The sequence below is a fragment of the Cebus imitator genome, unplaced genomic scaffold (assembly GCF_001604975.1).
Source record: "Cebus imitator isolate Cc_AM_T3 unplaced genomic scaffold, Cebus_imitator-1.0 Scaffold435, whole genome shotgun sequence".
In the NCBI taxonomy this organism is placed as follows: domain Eukaryota; kingdom Metazoa; phylum Chordata; class Mammalia; order Primates; family Cebidae; genus Cebus; species Cebus imitator.
Genome location: NW_016107750.1, coordinates 551,622 through 568,655, shown reverse-complemented (window position 1 = coordinate 568,655; position 17,034 = coordinate 551,622). Strand labels below are relative to the sequence as shown.

Sequence of the window (17,034 nt, the reverse complement as noted above, 5' to 3'; positions counted from 1 at the left end):
TTTTTTTGAGACGGGTTTCACTATGTTGGTCAGACTGATCTCGAACTCCTGACCTCAGGTAATCCACCTGCCTCGGCCTCCCAAAATGCTGGAATTACAGGCATGAGCCACTACACCCGGCCCATATGTATATTTTTAAAGCCCTCATCTGTTAGAGATACATAGTGGTTTTTAGGGTTTTCTGAGATTTCCTTTCACATAATCTAGCTGACATCAAAGGAGCATGTGCAGGAAGAGAGATGAAATAATGGTACAAGTTTGATGGTTGTTGGAGCTGGATGCTGGGTATAAGGAGGTTCACTCTACCATTTTGCTTTTGAATTTGAAAGCTTTTATGATAAAAAGCTTTTAAAAAGAGAAAGGGTACCTTGGGTCCAAACAAGTCTGTCTTGAACTGAGAAAAAATAATTTCGTTCCTAACTGACCTTGAATAAAAGGGAATAAACAGCTGGGAGATAGATGGCATGTGTGTTGAAAGAATGAAAGGTGAAGAGATAGGATCCATGGGGCACCCCCAGGACAAAAGGATAACTTAAACAGCAAGTAAAGACATGTAGCTATCTTGGGCTGAAAGGTGAGAGAATTAATTGGTGAAGTCCAGGCTCAGCTCTGGCCCCGAACTCACAAGTCCATGGTCTGAACTTAGATACTCCACCATATCTCAGAGTTGTGGGAAAGCTTTCGTGGAACTGGCAAGAGAAGGTGTTCCCAACTGAGACTATTCCATTTTGCTTGAACAGCACTATGAGTAAGACCCAAAGCTGGAACTGTGCACAGAGGGGCAGGCCTTCAAGGACAGAGGCCTGGGATGAGGTAGGCGTCTGTCCTGAGTTTCTCAACAGCCTCAAGACATCGACTGCGGAAAGAAATTTTCTCTGGTGACTCTATACTTAACCAGTGAAGGTCCAGTCATCTTAAATGATGTAACAAAATGTGCACGTGTAAGTTTTTACACCATACCCTAAATACAAGGATCTCAGAACCCTGAGGAGTGTGGGAGATCCACCCAGAAAATAGTCTTTGAGCAGGAGAGTGCAAGGCCTGGGGCACTGGGTGCTCCCACATTTAAAACCCAAGGAGGGGCCGGGCGCGGTGGCTCAAGCCTGTAATCCCAGCACTTTGGGAGGCCGAGGCGGGTGGATCACGAGGTCAAGAGATCAAGACCATCCTGGTCAACATGGTGAAACCCCGTCTCTACTAAAAAAAATACAAAAAATTAGCTGGGCATGGTGGCGCGTGCCTGTAATCCCAGCTACTCAGGAGGCTGAGGCAGGAGAATTGCCTGAACCCAGGAGGCGGAGGTTGCGGTGAGCCGAGATCGCACCATTGCACTCCAGCCTGGGCAACAAGAGCGAAACTCCGTCTCAAAAAAAAAAAAAAAAAAAAAAAACCACAAAAAAAAAAAAAAAAAAAAAAAAAAAAAAACCCAAGGAGGACCTAGCTAGCTTGCTCTGCCAACCAGCTCTTTCCAAAGGGGAGAGAGCCACCAGGGAAGACAAATATGCTACAGCCTTGGCTAAAAGAGGAGGGCTTGGGAAATAAGGACCAAAGCAAGATAGGCAAGAGCCCATCATTCCTTCAACTTTGACTGTTACCCCTATCGTTAGGAAGAGGAACAGGAAATCAGTTTTAAGACACAACTCCTGGACAGGTTTGTGGACACATCTGGGAAATATAAACCTCTGTAGCCAGGTTGGGAGAGAAATAAAGGGAGAGAAGTAGGGGTGGGAGTGGAGCCACCAGAGAGAAGAGCAGGCTGAGATGCTGGGCCAGGGGCACTCCTGGGCAAAGCACAAGCTACAGGGCCTGGGAGCATGGCTACTTGGCCTCACTGTGTTGCCACCATGCTAGGCACAGCAGGGGCAGCTCCTTAGTGGAGGCAAATCTGGCATCTCTAGGAAGTACAATCTTCAGGTCACTTTGGAAAAAGAGGGGCCAGAAGATGCTATACATCTTCCATAGAGGTGAGATTTGAATGCAGCACTCTGTGCAGTGCCACCAGAGTCCCTAACTAAAGGTGCTCCAGGTCCATATTACAACTACTTGATTACAACAACTTTCACAGGTTTATTGGTGACCCGAGGGAGCCAAGGTCTCCTTTTTGATCCTCACTCCCAGGTGGTATCAGCCTCAAAGGCCTTCTATGGGTAAAAAAGCCGATCACACAATTCATGGGTGTTCCTGAGGTCAGATCTCTCTACTAATTTGAAAAATTCCATATCCTGATTTCAGAGTCAACAACAAGGTCAGAGGCTAGAGTCCTGATAGGCATGGGGCTCAGGAGGCTGCGAGCTGCTCAGCAACACCTGAGGGGCTGCACAAAGTAGAAGCCAGGAAGGCCACAGGAAAATTGCCCCAAGAAGTTTCCAAGAGGGCAGGGCATAGAACCTGGCCCTGAGATGGCACTTTGGGTATGATGGGGTCAGTCACCAAGCGGGGCCTGGGGAGCAGAGAACCTGCCCACGTGCCCTGGGCATGCCAGAGTTCCATGGTCTGGGCTCAGTGGTGCCACCACAGCCTGTCACATGTTCCAGCTCCTCACTGCTGGGACATTTCCAGGTTCTTGATGGGATACAGGTACCACATCACTACCCCGGAAGGGTTGATGATCACTGTGAAGTTGGTTTCAGCTTGGAGGCCACTGATGATATCACCTGTGTAGACATCCTGGGCCTGCAGTGGGGTGGGATATCACCAATGCTACTATGAGAATGGATGCACAGAGGCACACCCCCCCCCCAGAGGATGTAGAAGGCTTCTGCCTGGACTTTGGCCCGTCTGTGCTGGGCTTCCAGTATGCCCTACAGAAGCGGGAGCCCTGAATCTCTATCATGTCTCTACCAGCAAATCCAACAAATGCTCAAGCACAGGCATGGAGAAAGCCCCAGCCCATGGAAAACTGTGAGAAATGTGCCAGCAAGGGCTGACCCGTGGGTGGAGGAGTACAGCCCTAGAGGCTAATGGGACTTATGTGCAGCAGTTCTGTTTGCATAGGTTGAAAACACTGGTACAGAGCATGGCACCAGCTACAGCTCTCAGTGCCTGCAGCTCCCCATGGGCACCTGCCAGAGGCCCTAAGCCCATGGCTCAGGGGAGGCCATGTGTGAACAACCACCTTCCCATAACGCCCTCCCAGGGAAATCGAAGCCCAGGTGGGTAGCTACAGGCAGCTGGACACTCACCTCATACATCATGGACCCACTGAAGTTCAGCTGGCCAAGGGAGGAGTGGTAGTGATAAGGCATATCGGTCCTGCGGCTGAAGAAGACTAAGGTGCTTGCCTTGTTGGACAGGGGCCGCATGTACACTTCGATAAGAGATTTTTCCTGGGCACAGAAGGTGGCTACTGGCTGGGGTCCCTTACTCAGGCCCTACAGTTGCCTCCCTGGCCCTCCCTGAATACTGGGTCACATAGGCTTACGGAGGATGCCACGGGCCTCCAGCACCCCAGCTTATCTAACCCTACCTGCCTGCCTTCCCTGACTCAGCAGACACTCATCTACACCTACTTGGAGCCCAGCCCCCATGCTAGCACCCTGAGACAAATGCTGCATGAGGGCCTGCCCCAGAAGCTCACAGGACAACAAGAGGGATAAATGCAGAAACGGGGAAGCAGCGACAGAGTAGTACATGAGTGCCCCCCCTCAAACAGCTGCCAGTGCTGGCCTGGAGTGTGCTGTCCAGTGGGGTGAACTCTTCCAGGAGGGCGGAGAATGGAGCTGGATATGAACTCCCATCCTCCAGAAGGTTCTCCAGGCGCAGCTCTACCCATCAGCCTCTCTGGCAGGGAATTGTTACTTCCTCTGGGCATCACCAGTTCTATAGGTGCCTTCTGAAGTTCTGTAGGTTTATTTTTACCAGAGTCCAGGATTTCGTAAAGAGCAAAGGCAGCCGGGTGTGGTGGCTCATGCCTGTAATCCCAGTACTTTGCAATGCTGAGGCAGGTGGATCACCTGAGGTCAGGTGTTTGAGACTAGTCTGGCCAACATGATGAAACCCTGTCTCTACTAAAAAAAAATACAAAAAAATTAGTAGGGTGTGATGGCGCACACTTGTAATCCCAGCTACCTGGGCAGCTAAGGGAGGAGAATCGCTTGAACCTGAGAGTTGGAGGTTGCAGTGAGCTGAGATGGTGCCACTGCACTCCAGCCTGGGGGACAGAGTGAGGAAAAAAACTCCATCTCAAAAAAAAAAAGCGAAGGCTTTGAGGTGACAGTGAAGTCCAGTCTTGTTTATATTATGTAGCCTTGGGTTAAAGTTACTCAGATTTTTGAAGTTTCATTTTTCTCATTTGTAAAATGGTAAGATACCTACCCTGTTGGCCAGCCAGCAAAGGTGTCTAGAACTCCCAGCACATGGTAGGTACTCAATAAATAGCTGCCAATAGTAGTCATAGTATTCTTTGGCTATAACAGCTTCTCCTGGCCAGGTTTGGTGGAGATACACCTGTAATCTCAGCACTTTGGGAGGCTGAGGCAGGTGCATCACCTGAGGTCAGGAGTTCGAGACCAGACTGGCCAATGTGGTGAAACCCTGTCTCTACTAAAAATACAAAAATTAGCTGGGTGTGGCAGCGGGCGCCTGTAGTGCCAGCTACTCAGGAGGCTGAGGCACGAGAATTGCTTGAATCTGGGAAGTGGAGGCTGCAGTGAGCTAAGATTGTGCCACTGCACTCCAGCCTGGACAACAGAGTGAGACCCTGTCTCAAAAACAAAAAACCTAGCTCCTCCTCCTCTGCAGGGAAATCCAAGTTCTCTGCAGGCCATCACGGGTGTATAGAAGCCCTGTGCCTCACCCTTCCTGTGTGCCCTTATGTGGCTGATGCCTCTCATTCCTGACTCCCTTGAGCTGTCCTGCTTGGTCCTGCTTTCACTCAGCAAGAGGATGACTGTGGGAGCAGCTCCTAGCAGAGTCCTCCTAGCCTGGTTGGGGGTTAAGCAACTCCTGTACCCCCTCCAAGTATCTCCCCCAGGTGATGCTGTCAACCTTTCTCTCAGGGGAGCTCAGCTCCTCAGCCCTCCCCTTCCTTCCCTCCCCACCCTAGTACCTTGTGAATCCTGCGTCCCTGGATGCCTAAGGGATCCTGGTTGATTTTGATCATGAGTGGATTCTGCAGTATGTCCATGTTCTGGGCGGAGATGGTACGCAGGTCTGTGGACATGAAGAGGGGGGCTGCCAGCACTGTCCACAGGGCCATCTGGGCCCTGGATTGCTCTAAGCTGAGACCAAAGTTCCCAATGAGCAGCTGAGGACAGAGAAAAGGAGTAGTCAGCTCTGATCTCCTCAAGGAGGTAGACACAGGGACCATCCCCAAACTTGTAGCCGAGGAAGAGTGGGTGAGGATTGGGGAAAGATGGCTGCATGTGGAGGCCTGGTTCAGCAAACACCATTCTCCAGCTGTGTGGTCCTGGGGGACTCAAGTCACTTTCTATCGAAGCATCAGCTTTTATTTTCCGTAAAGAACACAATCAGCAGTAGTGGGTGGGCAGGTGGCCAGGTGTAGTGGTTCATGTTTGTAATCCCAGCACTTTGAGAGGCTGAGGCAAGTGAATCACTTGAGCCCAGGAGTTAGAGACTAGCCTGGCCAACATAGCAAAACCTCATCTCTACAGAAAATATAAAAATTACTCAGGCGTGATAGTGTGCACCTGTAATCCCAGCTACTTATTTAAGCATGAGAATCACTTGAACTGGAAAGTGGAGGTTGCAATGAGCCAAGGTTGCACCACTGCATTCCAGCCTTGGCAACAGAGCGAGACCCTGACTCAAAAAACCACGGAGGTGGTTATGCCTCCACTACATCACAGGTGGTTCAGATGATCATATAGGCTCCTGTTGTTAAAAAGCTTTTTTTTTTTCCCCTCTGAGACAGAGTTTTACTCTGTCGCCCAGACTGGAGTGCAGTGGTGCAGTCTCGGCTCACTGCAACCTTCACCTCCAGGGTTCAAGCAATTCTCCTGCCTCAGCCTCCCAAGTAGCTGGGACTACAGGTACATGCCACCACACCCGGATAATTTTTTGTATTTTTAGTAGATACAGAGTTTCACTGTGTTAGCCAAGATGTTCTTGATCTCCCGACCTTGTGATCCACCCGCCTCAGCCTCCCAAAGTGCTGGGATTAAAGGTGTTAGCCACTGCACCTGGCCAAAAAGCTTATAAACTAGGTCAAGTCAATAAATGCTCCAGGGTGACAGTGGAAGGAAACAGAACTGGACAAAGTTCCTGCACCTACCACTGGCCACAACCACCTGCCTTAGCCACAGCTGAATGGACCAAGGGGGACTCCTAACCCCAGGGCAAGCAGTCCATAGTCGGGACATAAGCTACAGGCTTAGTGACAAGAATTTTGTGCCCATCACTGTCCCAAGCATTTTAAGAGTTATTTTAACCCTCAAAACAACCCCATAAGGTAGCTACTATTATTTCCAATTGACAAAACTGAGGCACAGAACAAATGAAGTTACTTGCCCAAGGTCAAGTGGCAGAGCTAGAGCTGGGACTCCACAGTAGGCCAGTTCTTGCTCCTCTAGGCTGTTCCCTCTGCCTAGCTTAGCACTTGTAATTCTTATCATCATAGGATCCATCAAGTAGTAAATGCTTGTTGACTAACAGATAACTATAAAGCTATGAATTGCAAAAACAAAATGGCCCAGGGCAATGACTGAGATAAAACATAAGGGCTAGAAGCAGGACTGTGAGGGCGAGTTGTGCCTGTGGAGGACCAGGTAGGGCACTGACAAAAGGATCAGAGGCAGATGGGGGAGGGCACTCCAGGCACCGGGAATAGCAAGGTCATGATCTTCAACCTGCACAGCAATAACATCTTATTCCAGGGTCACTACAGACCAAATTCTTGAGCTTTCAGAAACATCAGAATTGCCTGGGTTGGCAGGGTGGGGGGGTATGCTTAACAGTGGGCATTCCCAGGTTCTTCCCCTGAAACTTCTGATCCAAAACGTGGGGGATAGGACCCTGGAAAACAGCTAAGTCAAGTCTAAAGCAGCCAGTTCAGGGACACATTTCAGAAGTGCTGACCTAGAACCTGGCAGTGAGCCTCCAGGGAGGAAGAGAGCACAGGGCAGTGGGGAGTAGGGTCTTCACAGATGGTGGGCCTAGGGACATCCCCCTCCATCCTGGTACCATGTCGGGGTCATTCCAGTGCCCAGGGCCGGCCACCGGCTGCAGTATGTCCTGGTGCTGCACAAACCAGTTCAGGATGGAGAGCACGCTCTGCCAGGAGTCCTGTATGTCATCATAGTTGCGCCAGAGGTTGCAGATGTCCACCAGCAAACTGTAGTTCACCTGGATGTCAAGGGGAAGGTGGAGTCCAGCACCAGAATCACACGCTGCAGCCCAGAGACCCACACAGGAGTTAGGGAGACTCAGCGGGAGACACAGAGGGTGGGGAAGGGGGAAGAGAACAGGTCCCATCATCTTGCTCAGGGTGACAAAGGCCTCTGAGACAGTGCCCTGCTCTGGAGCTACCAGAGTCTCCCCTCTGTGCATGCTGGTGCCAGAAGCCTACCCTGCCCTCCTGGGTCTTCTTGTCCACTGGGCACCTCCCGGGATCCTGGGGGCTGTGTGCCAGCACTGATGGCTCTCCTGCCTCAGATGCCAACTCCTTCAGCCCACCTCTCAAGGGCCTCTTCTTTAAGGCCTGCCTCTCCCTCCAACACACACCTCTCTGAGCTGGCTGAGCCCACCCGCTCTTTGCAGGTACTTATGTAGGTCTGTAGACACCTACAGATCAGCATGGGGGCATCTGTGGTGAGAATAGTCCTGGCTCTGGAAGGCCACCTCCCTGAAGCCTGGCACTGAGGAGGCAAGGAGGCCTGGTTGAGGGAAGTACCATCAGGCAGGGTGCAGAATGGCTTACCCTGGGGGGGAGGCCACCTTCGTAGGCTGGCCAGCTGCAGGAGAAGGCAATGGGGCGGCCTGTGGCATTCAGGGCAACAGCCATCTTGGGGTACCCTGGAGAAAGCCCAACCTGTTTCAGGCCTGAGGAGGCAGTCTGGGCCCTCAGCCCAAACCTTTTCCCAGCAGATGTGAGTGAGGAAACAGGCTCCGAAGAGTAGGTGCCTCCCCACGTACCCAGAGCCTCAAATGCTTCCGGGGTGGGCTATGCTGCCACCCCATATATAGGGAACCTGGGAGCCACAATCCCCTTAACCCCTAGGTGAGGGGAATTGGGAAGCTCAGCCAGGTTGGCGCTGGTGGGTCTCCACAGCCACCCGCCCCGTCTACCTGTGTGCCCCAGCCAGCTACATAACTCACCCAGGGCCCGTTCCTCATCTGTGGAGAAGCAGCCATCCAGCTTGAGCATATCCACCTTCCACTCCGCAAAGGTCTGAGCATCCTGGACCACCTTGTCCAGTGTGGTGCCTGGGTAACCCATGCAGGTAAAGTTGCCCATGTCTGCATAGATGCCCAGCTTCAGGCCCAGGGAGTGAACCTATGGGTGTTTGAGGGCACAGTGGTATCAAGCAGGACCCTCAGGGAGCCTCCTCAAGGTACATCTGACTGGGCCCCATTAAACCTTCAGTGGTTCCCACTGACCAAAGGAGAGGACCCCAGCATGCTGGCCAGGCCTCTGCCCACAATGGCCCACCCTTCCCCCAACACATACCTCCCAGCAGCTGTTTCTTGCCCCTAGGTGTTTGCTCCTGCCATCCTCTCTGCCTCCTATGCCATCTCTCTGGGTTGAGCTCAAGAACTGCCTCATCCAGGGAACCTTCCTGGAATCCCAGGCTGAGTAAGATGCTCTTTCTGGCTCTCACTCACCACAGCCGGCCCAAAGTCAGTGTTCATTTGTTTCCCATAGTAGACTGTGAGATCTCAAACAAGGACTATGTAAATGAGCCCTAAGCAAGGTAGGGTGAAAGGGGCAGTCTAGCCCTGAGGCCAAGGGCAGGGCTGGGGTGCAGCTCACGTAGTCAGCCAGGAAGGGAATGCCATGAGGGAAACGCTTGGGATCTGGCATCAGGCGGCCACTGGCATCACGCCCACCAATCCAGCAGTCATCGATGTTAAGGTATGTGTAGCCCATGTCCCGCCATCCATCCTGTGCCATCCGGTCAGCCATCTCCATGAAAAGCTGCTCACTAGTGAGGGGCAGAGGGATGGGGCAGCTCAGGGACCCAGCTCAGTCCTCACCCACACCCTGCCTTAGCTCTGATTGACTCTGGGTTATAAAAACCATGACCGAGCTGGGCGTGGTGGCTCATGCCTGTAATCGCAGCACTTTGGGAGGCTGAGGTGGGCAGATCATGAGGTCGGGAGTTAGAGACCAGTCTGGCCAATGTGGTGAAACCCCGTCTCTACTAAAAATACAAAAAAAGCCGGGTGTGGTGGTGTGCACCTGTGATCCCAGCTATTCAGAAGGCTGAGGCAGAAGAATCACTTGAACCCAGGAGGGGGAGGCTGCAGTGGGCAGAGATTGCACCATTGTACCCCAGCCTGGGTGACAGTGCAGGACTCCGTGTCAAAAAAAAAAAAAAAAATGACCAGCCGGGCTTGGTGGCTCAGGCCTGTAATCCCAGCACTTTGGGAGGCTGAAGTGGGCAGATCACGAGGTCAGGAGATAGAGACCATCCTGGCCATGGTGAAACCCCATCTCTACTAAAATACCAAAAAATTAACTGGGCATGGTGGCGCATGCCTATAGCTCCAGCTACTCAGGAGGCTGAGGCAAGGCAATCACTTGAACCTGGGAGATGGAGGTTGCAGTGAGCCAAGATGGTGCTACTGCACTCCAGCCTGGTGACACAGCAAGACTCTGTCTCAAAAAACCATGACCTTGCTGAGGCCTAAGCCAGGTATCGGTGTAAATGACCACCAAGGATTGTGCCATGAGCCATAAGCAAGCTGGCTTGAAAAGTGTGGCTGGCCCAAAGCCAAACCACTGACCCAGGCCTCCCAGACAAGGGGCCTGGCCTGACGTTTTAACAGTTATCTCATGGGCTGGGTCCTCAGGGCCTTTGGCCCCAGGCCAAAAGGCAGGACTGGGTCAGGGGGATTACAGGGGGCCTGGCCTGACCTTTTTATCTCATGGGCTGGGGCCCTGTAAGGTCTCTGCCTCATGACCAGGTTGGGGCCTGACAGTCCCTATAGAGGCCCCAGGTAGGTCATGGGGCTAGGCTGGGGTTAGGCATCTGACAGTCTAAGTGACTTCTGTCTGCAGTCTTTGGGATGGAGAACTATGACCCTGCCTTCTTTTCTGGCCGACCCTCCACCTCCTGCCCCCCACTCTGCAGGGCCCTGGGCAAGGCTTGCCAGGTGGATGCAGACCTTACCTGATGCAGTTCTTTGGGTCCTCATCACAGTTAATGTTGCAGCGGAAGCGTTCCCAGACCAGCCAGCCCATGGGTGGCGTCTGCAGGAGCCCATTGTCCAGCATCAGCACCTGGGCCACATGCCCCAGCAAGAGCACTAGGGGGCCAGGGAGGAGGGGATGGTGACTGCCAGTGGCCCCCACAGCTCCAGCCCTCATTCCACCCTATCCGTATGTTGCTCAGCCCTACAGAGGCTGCCTGCCTATATATTAGGGAAACTGGTCTCTTGGGTTTAGCCATTCTTCCTGCAATGACTGGCTCCTGCAAAGCATTAAGTAGGAGGATGGTGCCTGGGCCAGGCAGTGGTTTGAGGTCTGGCCATCACCAGTGCTCGAATTAGCAAAACAAACACTTGAAGCTACTTCCTTACTATACCCCCCATCAGCTCTTCCCATCCCATATACAGAACTTAACTATACAGATGCTCCTAGGCCTGCCATGGAGCTACATTCTCATAAACCCAGCGTAAGTTGAAAATATCACTGGGCGCAGTGGTTCACGCCTGTAAGCCCAATACTCTGGGAAGCCGAGGCAGGTGGATCATTTGAGGTCAGGAATTCAATATCAGCCTGGCCAATTGGTGAAAACTTGTCTCTACTAAAAATCCAAAAACTTAGCCAGGCATGGTGGCGTGCACCTACAATCCCAGCTACTCAAAAGGCTGAGGCAAGAGGATCACTTGAACCCCAGAGGCGGAGGTTGCAGTGAGCTGAGAACGTGCCACTAAACTCTAGCCTGGGCTGTGACAGAGGGAGACATTGTCTCAATAATTTTTTTTAAAAAGAAAATATTATGTCAAAAATATACTTAATATGGAGGAAGCAACCTGTTGAGCACCTGTGTATTGAATGAAAAATACATATATATATATATTCTTAATACACCTTCTAACTTGCCAAACATCATAGCTGGGCCTACCCTGCCTTAAAAGTGCTGACAGGCCAGGCGCAGTGACTCACACCTGTAATCCCAGCACTTTGGGAAGCCAAGGCAGGGGGATCACCTCAGGTCAGGAGTTCAAGACCAGCTTGGGCAACATGGTGAAACCCCATCTCTACTAAAAGTGCAAAAAAATTCGCTGGATGAGGTGGCGTGTGCCTGTAATCCCAGCTACTGGGAGGCTGAGCAGTAGAACTGCTTGAACCTGGGAGGGGAAGGCTGCAGTGAGTGGAGATTGCACCACTGCATTCCAGCACACTGTCCAGCCTGGGTGACAGAGTGAGATTCTATTTTTTTTTTTTTTTTTTTTTTTTTTTTTTTTGAGACGGAGTTTCGCTCTCGTTACCCAGGCTGGAGTGCAATGGCGCGATCTCGGCTCACCGCAACCTCTGCCTCCTGGGTTCAGGCAATTCTCCTGCCTCAGTCTCCTGAGTAGCTGGGATTACAGGCACGCGCCACCACGCCCAGCTGATTTTTTGTATTTTTAGTAGAGACGGGGTTTCACCATGTTGACCAGGATGGTCTCGATCTCTTGACCTCGTGATCCACCCGCCTCGGCCTCCCAAAGTGCTGGGATTACAGGCGTGAGCCACCGCGCCTGGCCGAGATTCTGTCTCAAAAAAAAAAAAAGTGCCAACAAGGCACATTAGCCTACAGCTGGGCAAAACCATCTAACACAAAGCCTATCTTATGATAAATTGTTGAATATTTCATGCAATTTACTGAATACAGAAAGTGAATGGAATGGTTGTATGGGTACTGTGGTTTCTACTGAGTATGTGTCAATTTCACACCACAGTAAGGTTGAAAAATCGTTTGGGACCATTGGCCAGACTCCTGGTCTCCTAAGCCCCAGTCCAGAGCTCTTTGCTGTCTATCATAGACCCTCAAGAATCCTCAGGGAGGCTTAAGAAGTAAGCCAAGGCCGGGCGTGGTGGCTCACGCCTGTAATCCCAGCACTTTGGGAGGCCGAGGTGGGTGGATCACGAGGTCAAGAGATCGAGACCATCCTGGTCAACATGGTGAAACCCCGTTTCTACTAAAAATACAAAAAATCAGCTGGGCATGGTGGCGCATGCCTGTAATCCCAGCTACTCAGGAGGCTGAGGCAGGAGAATTGCCTGAACCCAGGAGGCGGAGGTTGCGGTGAGCCGAGATCGCGCCATTGCACTCCAGCCTGGGTAACAAGAGTGAAACTCCGTCTCAAAAAAAAAAAAAAAAAAAAAAAAAAAAAAAAAACCCCGACAAAAAAAAAAAAAAAAAAAAAAAAAGAAGAAGTAAGCCAGCCAGGACAGACACACAATCACACAATCAGCTCACTTTTCCCTTTTCTCCCTCGGGCCTCAGTTTCCCTATCTGTAAGATGTTTCCTTATCTGTGGGGACTGTAAAGGCCGTTCTCCGCACATGTTGATATCACATCAGTTAGAGCCTCTGGACTTAAGGGAGAGGAGATGAGAAAGGAAGGGCCTCTTTGAAGGGAAACTGATTCCTGAATGGGCAAGCATCTTCTCCCTTCCTGACCAGCTCCAAGAAAAAGAAGAACCTGTCTCCCCACATAACCACATTAGGGAAGAAGGGCCAGTCAAAGCACTCCTTGCAGCACTCACGTCGACCCTCCCAAACCACCCCAGCCGGTGTAGGTACCTGTCTTCAGCAGCATTGCTCTGGACGCAGCGTCCGAGGACCTGACCAGGTCTGCTCTGCGAGTATCAGTTGTATGTGTTGGGTTCTGGACGCTAAGAAACGTCAGAAAAGCACTGGGGTCACGGCTGCCTGGCTAGCCCGGCCACCCTCAACCTTGGGCGTGGATCCTACACTCCGTCCCCAAGTTCCCTGCCCTATCACCAGCCATCACTTCCCGGAGCTTGAGTTCTTCCTTCATAAATACTAAACAATGTGTCTTGGACGTCAGACCTCACTCTCTCTGCAGTGGTAGGAGCCCCGAGCGCCCACGGGCCGCCTTCGGAGCGGCCTGGCCTCAGAAAAAGGGAGTGACTGGCTCAAGGTCGTCCAGGAAGAGCGGAGGGGTGGGGCTGGGTCCAGGCTCCGGACTCCCATCCGGGTCTGGGTTCCTGCCCTGGGCCCCCCAAAACCACAGAGTCACCGCCTGCCGTACTTACCCTTCAGAAGCGCTCAGTCCCGCGGCAGCTACTGTCTCCAATCCTGTAACCTGAGAAGCCCGCAGCGTTCCAGCGGGGCGGGGCCTCACGAGGACAACCCTCCGCGCAACCTATCAGAATCCCCCTAGCAACGCTGTGCCCCGCCCACTACAGGATCGCCCTCCCAGTGCCCCGCCCTCCGGCCGCCCCCCTAAGCCCCGCCCCACTGGGCTCCCGCCCTGCGCGCTAGCGAGGCTGGTATTGGCAGACCGGGTTTGGGACTGGATGTCGTTTGTGGTCCGCACCCCACGAGGCCTGCCCTTCCATCTCTGTGGGGACCACGAGGGCGAGGATCGTGCCAGGCTCACCGTGGGCGCTCAGTAAGCGTCTGTGCAGTGAATACCTGCTGAGGGTTTTGTGCAGAGGAAATGAGAGACAGCCTCAAGCAAGGCCCCCGCCAGCTGCTGGGAAAATGGAAGTCGAGTATTAATAGTCTACAAGGAAAGTTCGTGGGAGGCAGCAAAGCAGGCGGCTCCCCTTCTCTGCCTGAGGGTCAGGGACTGCTTGCACGGGCTCGGCTATTTCTTTCTTTATTCATTCATCAGGTATTTATTGAGAAACTGCTAGGTGCCAAATGCTTTGTTCTGGGATTGTAAGGGCAGAAAGGTGTGATATTTTTCTTCACTCATCCCAAGGGTCCCAGCGGACACTCCTATAAACAAAAGATAGGTTAGCAAGTGAAAAGCATAACAGATTGATTTACTGAAATGTTTTATATGACTTGAGAGTCTTCAGAAGACCCAAATATTCAGGGAAAACTTTATGTCTCAGTTTGATGAAGAATGCACGGTCCTGGCCGGGTGCGGTGGCTCACACTTGTAATCCCAGCACTTTGGAAGGCTGAGGCAGGCGGATCGCTTCCTGAGGCAGGAGGGCAGACATTTAAGAACAGCCTGGTCAACATAGTGAGACTCCATCTCTACAAAAAATTTAAAAATTAGCCTGGCAGTTTCCTGTGGTCCTAGCTACTTGAGAGGCTGAGGTGGGAGGATTGCCTGAGCCCAGGAGGTCGAGGTTGCAGTGAGCTGTGATTGTGTCACTGCACTCCAGCCTGGGCAACAGAAAAAAAGGGATAAGGAATGGACAACTGTGTATAAACGCGATTAGACAAAAGGGAATGGTTTAATGGTAACAGCTGAGTGTGGAAACCCAGCAAGGTCTGTCTGTTCAGATTCTTCTTGTTCTCTCTGTGTGGCATTCCCTCCTCCTGGAAAGAGGGCAAGACCGCTTCTGGAATGAGAGTCTTACGACCTAGTATTAGACAGGGTAGGTCAGAGGATTCCTTTATGGCTAGGTCTGACAGAAAGGTGGGGGATGTTTCCAGTAACATTTGTAGTTTCTATAACTCACCTTGGGGAGGAGGAATTTTAGTTTCTATGGCCTGCCTTGCAGGAGAAAGAAAAGCAAAAGAAGGGGGGCAGGAGGTCAGAGAGAGAGACTTTGCTTCTGAGGCTCTTCCAGAGTCCTTTGGTTCAAAGTACTCAGCACGCCCAAGTGACATATTTTTAGGCATCGCTTTCTGAGCCCCAACAGCACCTTCACTCAGATGGCCACTGGGCATCTCAAACATAACCCAGACCACATACCGGCCACTTCCCACATCTCAGATAATGATAACTCTCCTAGGTGCACAAGCCAAAACTGCGCAGTCCTGCCTGCTCTTTCCCTCACGCCCCACATCCAGCCCCTCAGCAAATCCTGTGTTCTCTACCTTCAAAAGCCATTCTAAATCTTGCTGCCTCTCCCTCTCTTCTCTCGCCACCCTTATGACATCTTGTTTGGATCGTGGCAGCAAGCTCCTCACTGGTCTTCAGCTTCCACTGACATGGATTCTCTCCACAGCAGCCGGAGCAGCAATGAAATCGCTCAGGTCCCTCCTTACAGCACTGTCTAGACCAACAGCCTCCCAGATTTACACTGTTAAAACACACACTCTGAATGGAGAGATTCCTCCCCACCCCCCCAAACAGGCTTTGTGTGAGCAACATGGCTGTTTATTCACCTGGGTGCGGGTGGGCTGAGGTTCTTAGCTCCGTCAGACCTTACATTCCTGTCTTTTTATAGTAGTAATATAAAGGAAAAAGAAATGAAGAGTGGAGGGCAGTGGACTATTAGGGAGACCGGCACAGAGGGGTGATGGGGCAATGTTTCTCAGGGTTTTTTCAAGTGGGATTGGGAGCGGTGTGGGCACCTGAAAATGGTAAAGAATTTAGACTGCTGGGAGACCTCAGGGCAAGGGGTGATATTGTGGGGTTGTTAGAGGGATCATTTGTCATATTGACTGATTGCTTGTTGCTTGTATACAATTTTGTAGGAATTGAGAGATTAACTGGAAAACACAGGGTCCAAATAAGAGAAGGAGAAATATAGGTAGCAGAGGACTAAGGACTGGAAGAAGCCATGACTCCATTAGAGAGTGTCCAGCCAGTCCAGCCAGCTCCAGATGGTTATCTGCCTGATTAGTGAGCTTTTGGGCTCTTTTAATTTATTGATGGCATCATATACAAGGCCGGACTGGTGTACATAAAAACAACATTCTTCATTTAGAAATAGACAAAGACAGTGCTGGGCGTGGTGGCTCACGCCTGTAATCCTAGCACTTTGGGAGGCCGAGGTGGGCGGATCATCTGAGGTCAGGAGTTCAAGAAATAGACAAAGACCTCCTTTTTCAGGAGTCAGTAAATCAAGACCTCTGAGGTTTTGGAGGACAACTGCAATTAGGGAATTTACGTGAGCTTGAAGAAGGGATAGTGATTGAGTTAATTCTGCAATGCTAGCAGAGAAATCATTAGAGAGGCTAGGGAGGGAGACAATTGAAGTGGTAAGGCCTGCTATACCTGTGCCGAGTGCAGTAGTAACTCCTAACCCTACGAGTAAGAGGATCAATGGAAAGACCCCCTTGTGACATGTCAGGACCACAGGGGGAACCCGGAGGCTTTCGTCTCCGTTGGTAAACTGAATTTTGGGCTTAAGGAAAACTAGGGTACAAGTGCCTGTCCAGTTGGTAGGAAGGCAGATGTAAGAACCACAGAGGAAAAAAAGTCCTTGGCTTAGACAGAAAGAACTGGAGCTGTAAACTGAAAAGATGAGAAAGTGTTCTAGGGGGTGCTGGGTTCTTGGACCCAAATGCCAAGAGAAACAGCAAGGGCTGCAGCTGTTCAAGGTTGTAGTGGGGCTTGGTGGGGTAACTGTGCAGAGGGAGAGCTTTTGTTTTCCTGGTGTTTGAGAAGGCCTGCGGTATCTGTAAGTAACCACTCACCCGAATGAACAAGATTGAGGACGAGCAGAGAACGGGGGCCGGATTAAGAGTGAAATATCGGCTGTGATTGCCCGGAGGAAAAGTGTAAACCAGCAGCCTAAACAGAAGCAGGGCATGTAAAAATAAATGAGTGCAGTGAATTTGAGCACAGTTAGACAAAATAATAGAAACAGAAATTTTCTGAGGTGTGGTTTAAGTAGGAAGGGCGACCACATAAAGCTGGAGAAGGCAAGGGGCTGAAAGTGTGTGAGGTGTGAAGAGGAAACTAAACTTTGGAGGTTGTGAGAGCTATAGAGGGTAAGTGGGGCGGAGCCTGTGATTTTGAGGGATTCTTTTTTTTTTTT

At 51.4% G+C, this 17,034-nt stretch overlaps 2 protein-coding genes across 4 annotated transcripts in view; one reads left to right on the top strand and one right to left on the bottom strand.

The window, feature by feature from the left end:
• Positions 1-17,034, top strand: part of PHETA2 (PH domain containing endocytic trafficking adaptor 2) — a 51,282-nt gene that overhangs the window by 24,356 nt on the left and 9,892 nt on the right. The gene's annotated exons all lie outside the window — the stretch shown is intronic.
• NAGA (alpha-N-acetylgalactosaminidase) lies at positions 2,048-13,489 on the bottom strand. 2 transcript variants are annotated; one of them, XM_017510303.2, is made up of 10 exons: positions 13,393-13,489; positions 12,917-13,008; positions 10,293-10,428; positions 8,930-9,101; positions 8,275-8,452; positions 7,877-7,971; positions 7,141-7,302; positions 5,048-5,245; positions 3,183-3,326; positions 2,048-2,673 (listed from the first exon to the last, which is right to left on the bottom strand). In XM_017510303.2, the coding sequence occupies exons 2-10, from the start codon at positions 12,930-12,932 to the stop codon at positions 2,539-2,541; spliced, it is 1,236 nt and encodes a 411-aa protein (XP_017365792.1). In that variant the 5' UTR covers positions 12,933-13,008; positions 13,393-13,489; the 3' UTR covers positions 2,048-2,538. The 2 variants fall into 2 exon arrangements, with proteins under 2 accessions (XP_017365792.1, XP_037587906.1); XM_037731978.1 differs by having other exon boundaries at positions 12,917-13,001; positions 13,393-13,469.

Excerpts from the sequence above, each read along its gene's own strand:
- NAGA (XM_017510303.2), bottom strand. Across the intron at positions 9,102-10,292 it reads GACCCAAAGAACTGCATCAG|TGAGCAGCTTTTCATGGAGA; the intron begins GTAAGGTCTGCA and ends GCCCCTCACTAG. Across the intron at positions 2,674-3,182 it reads GTGGGTCCATGATGTATGAG|GCCCAGGATGTCTACACAGG; the intron begins GTGAGTGTCCAG and ends ACCCCACTGCAG.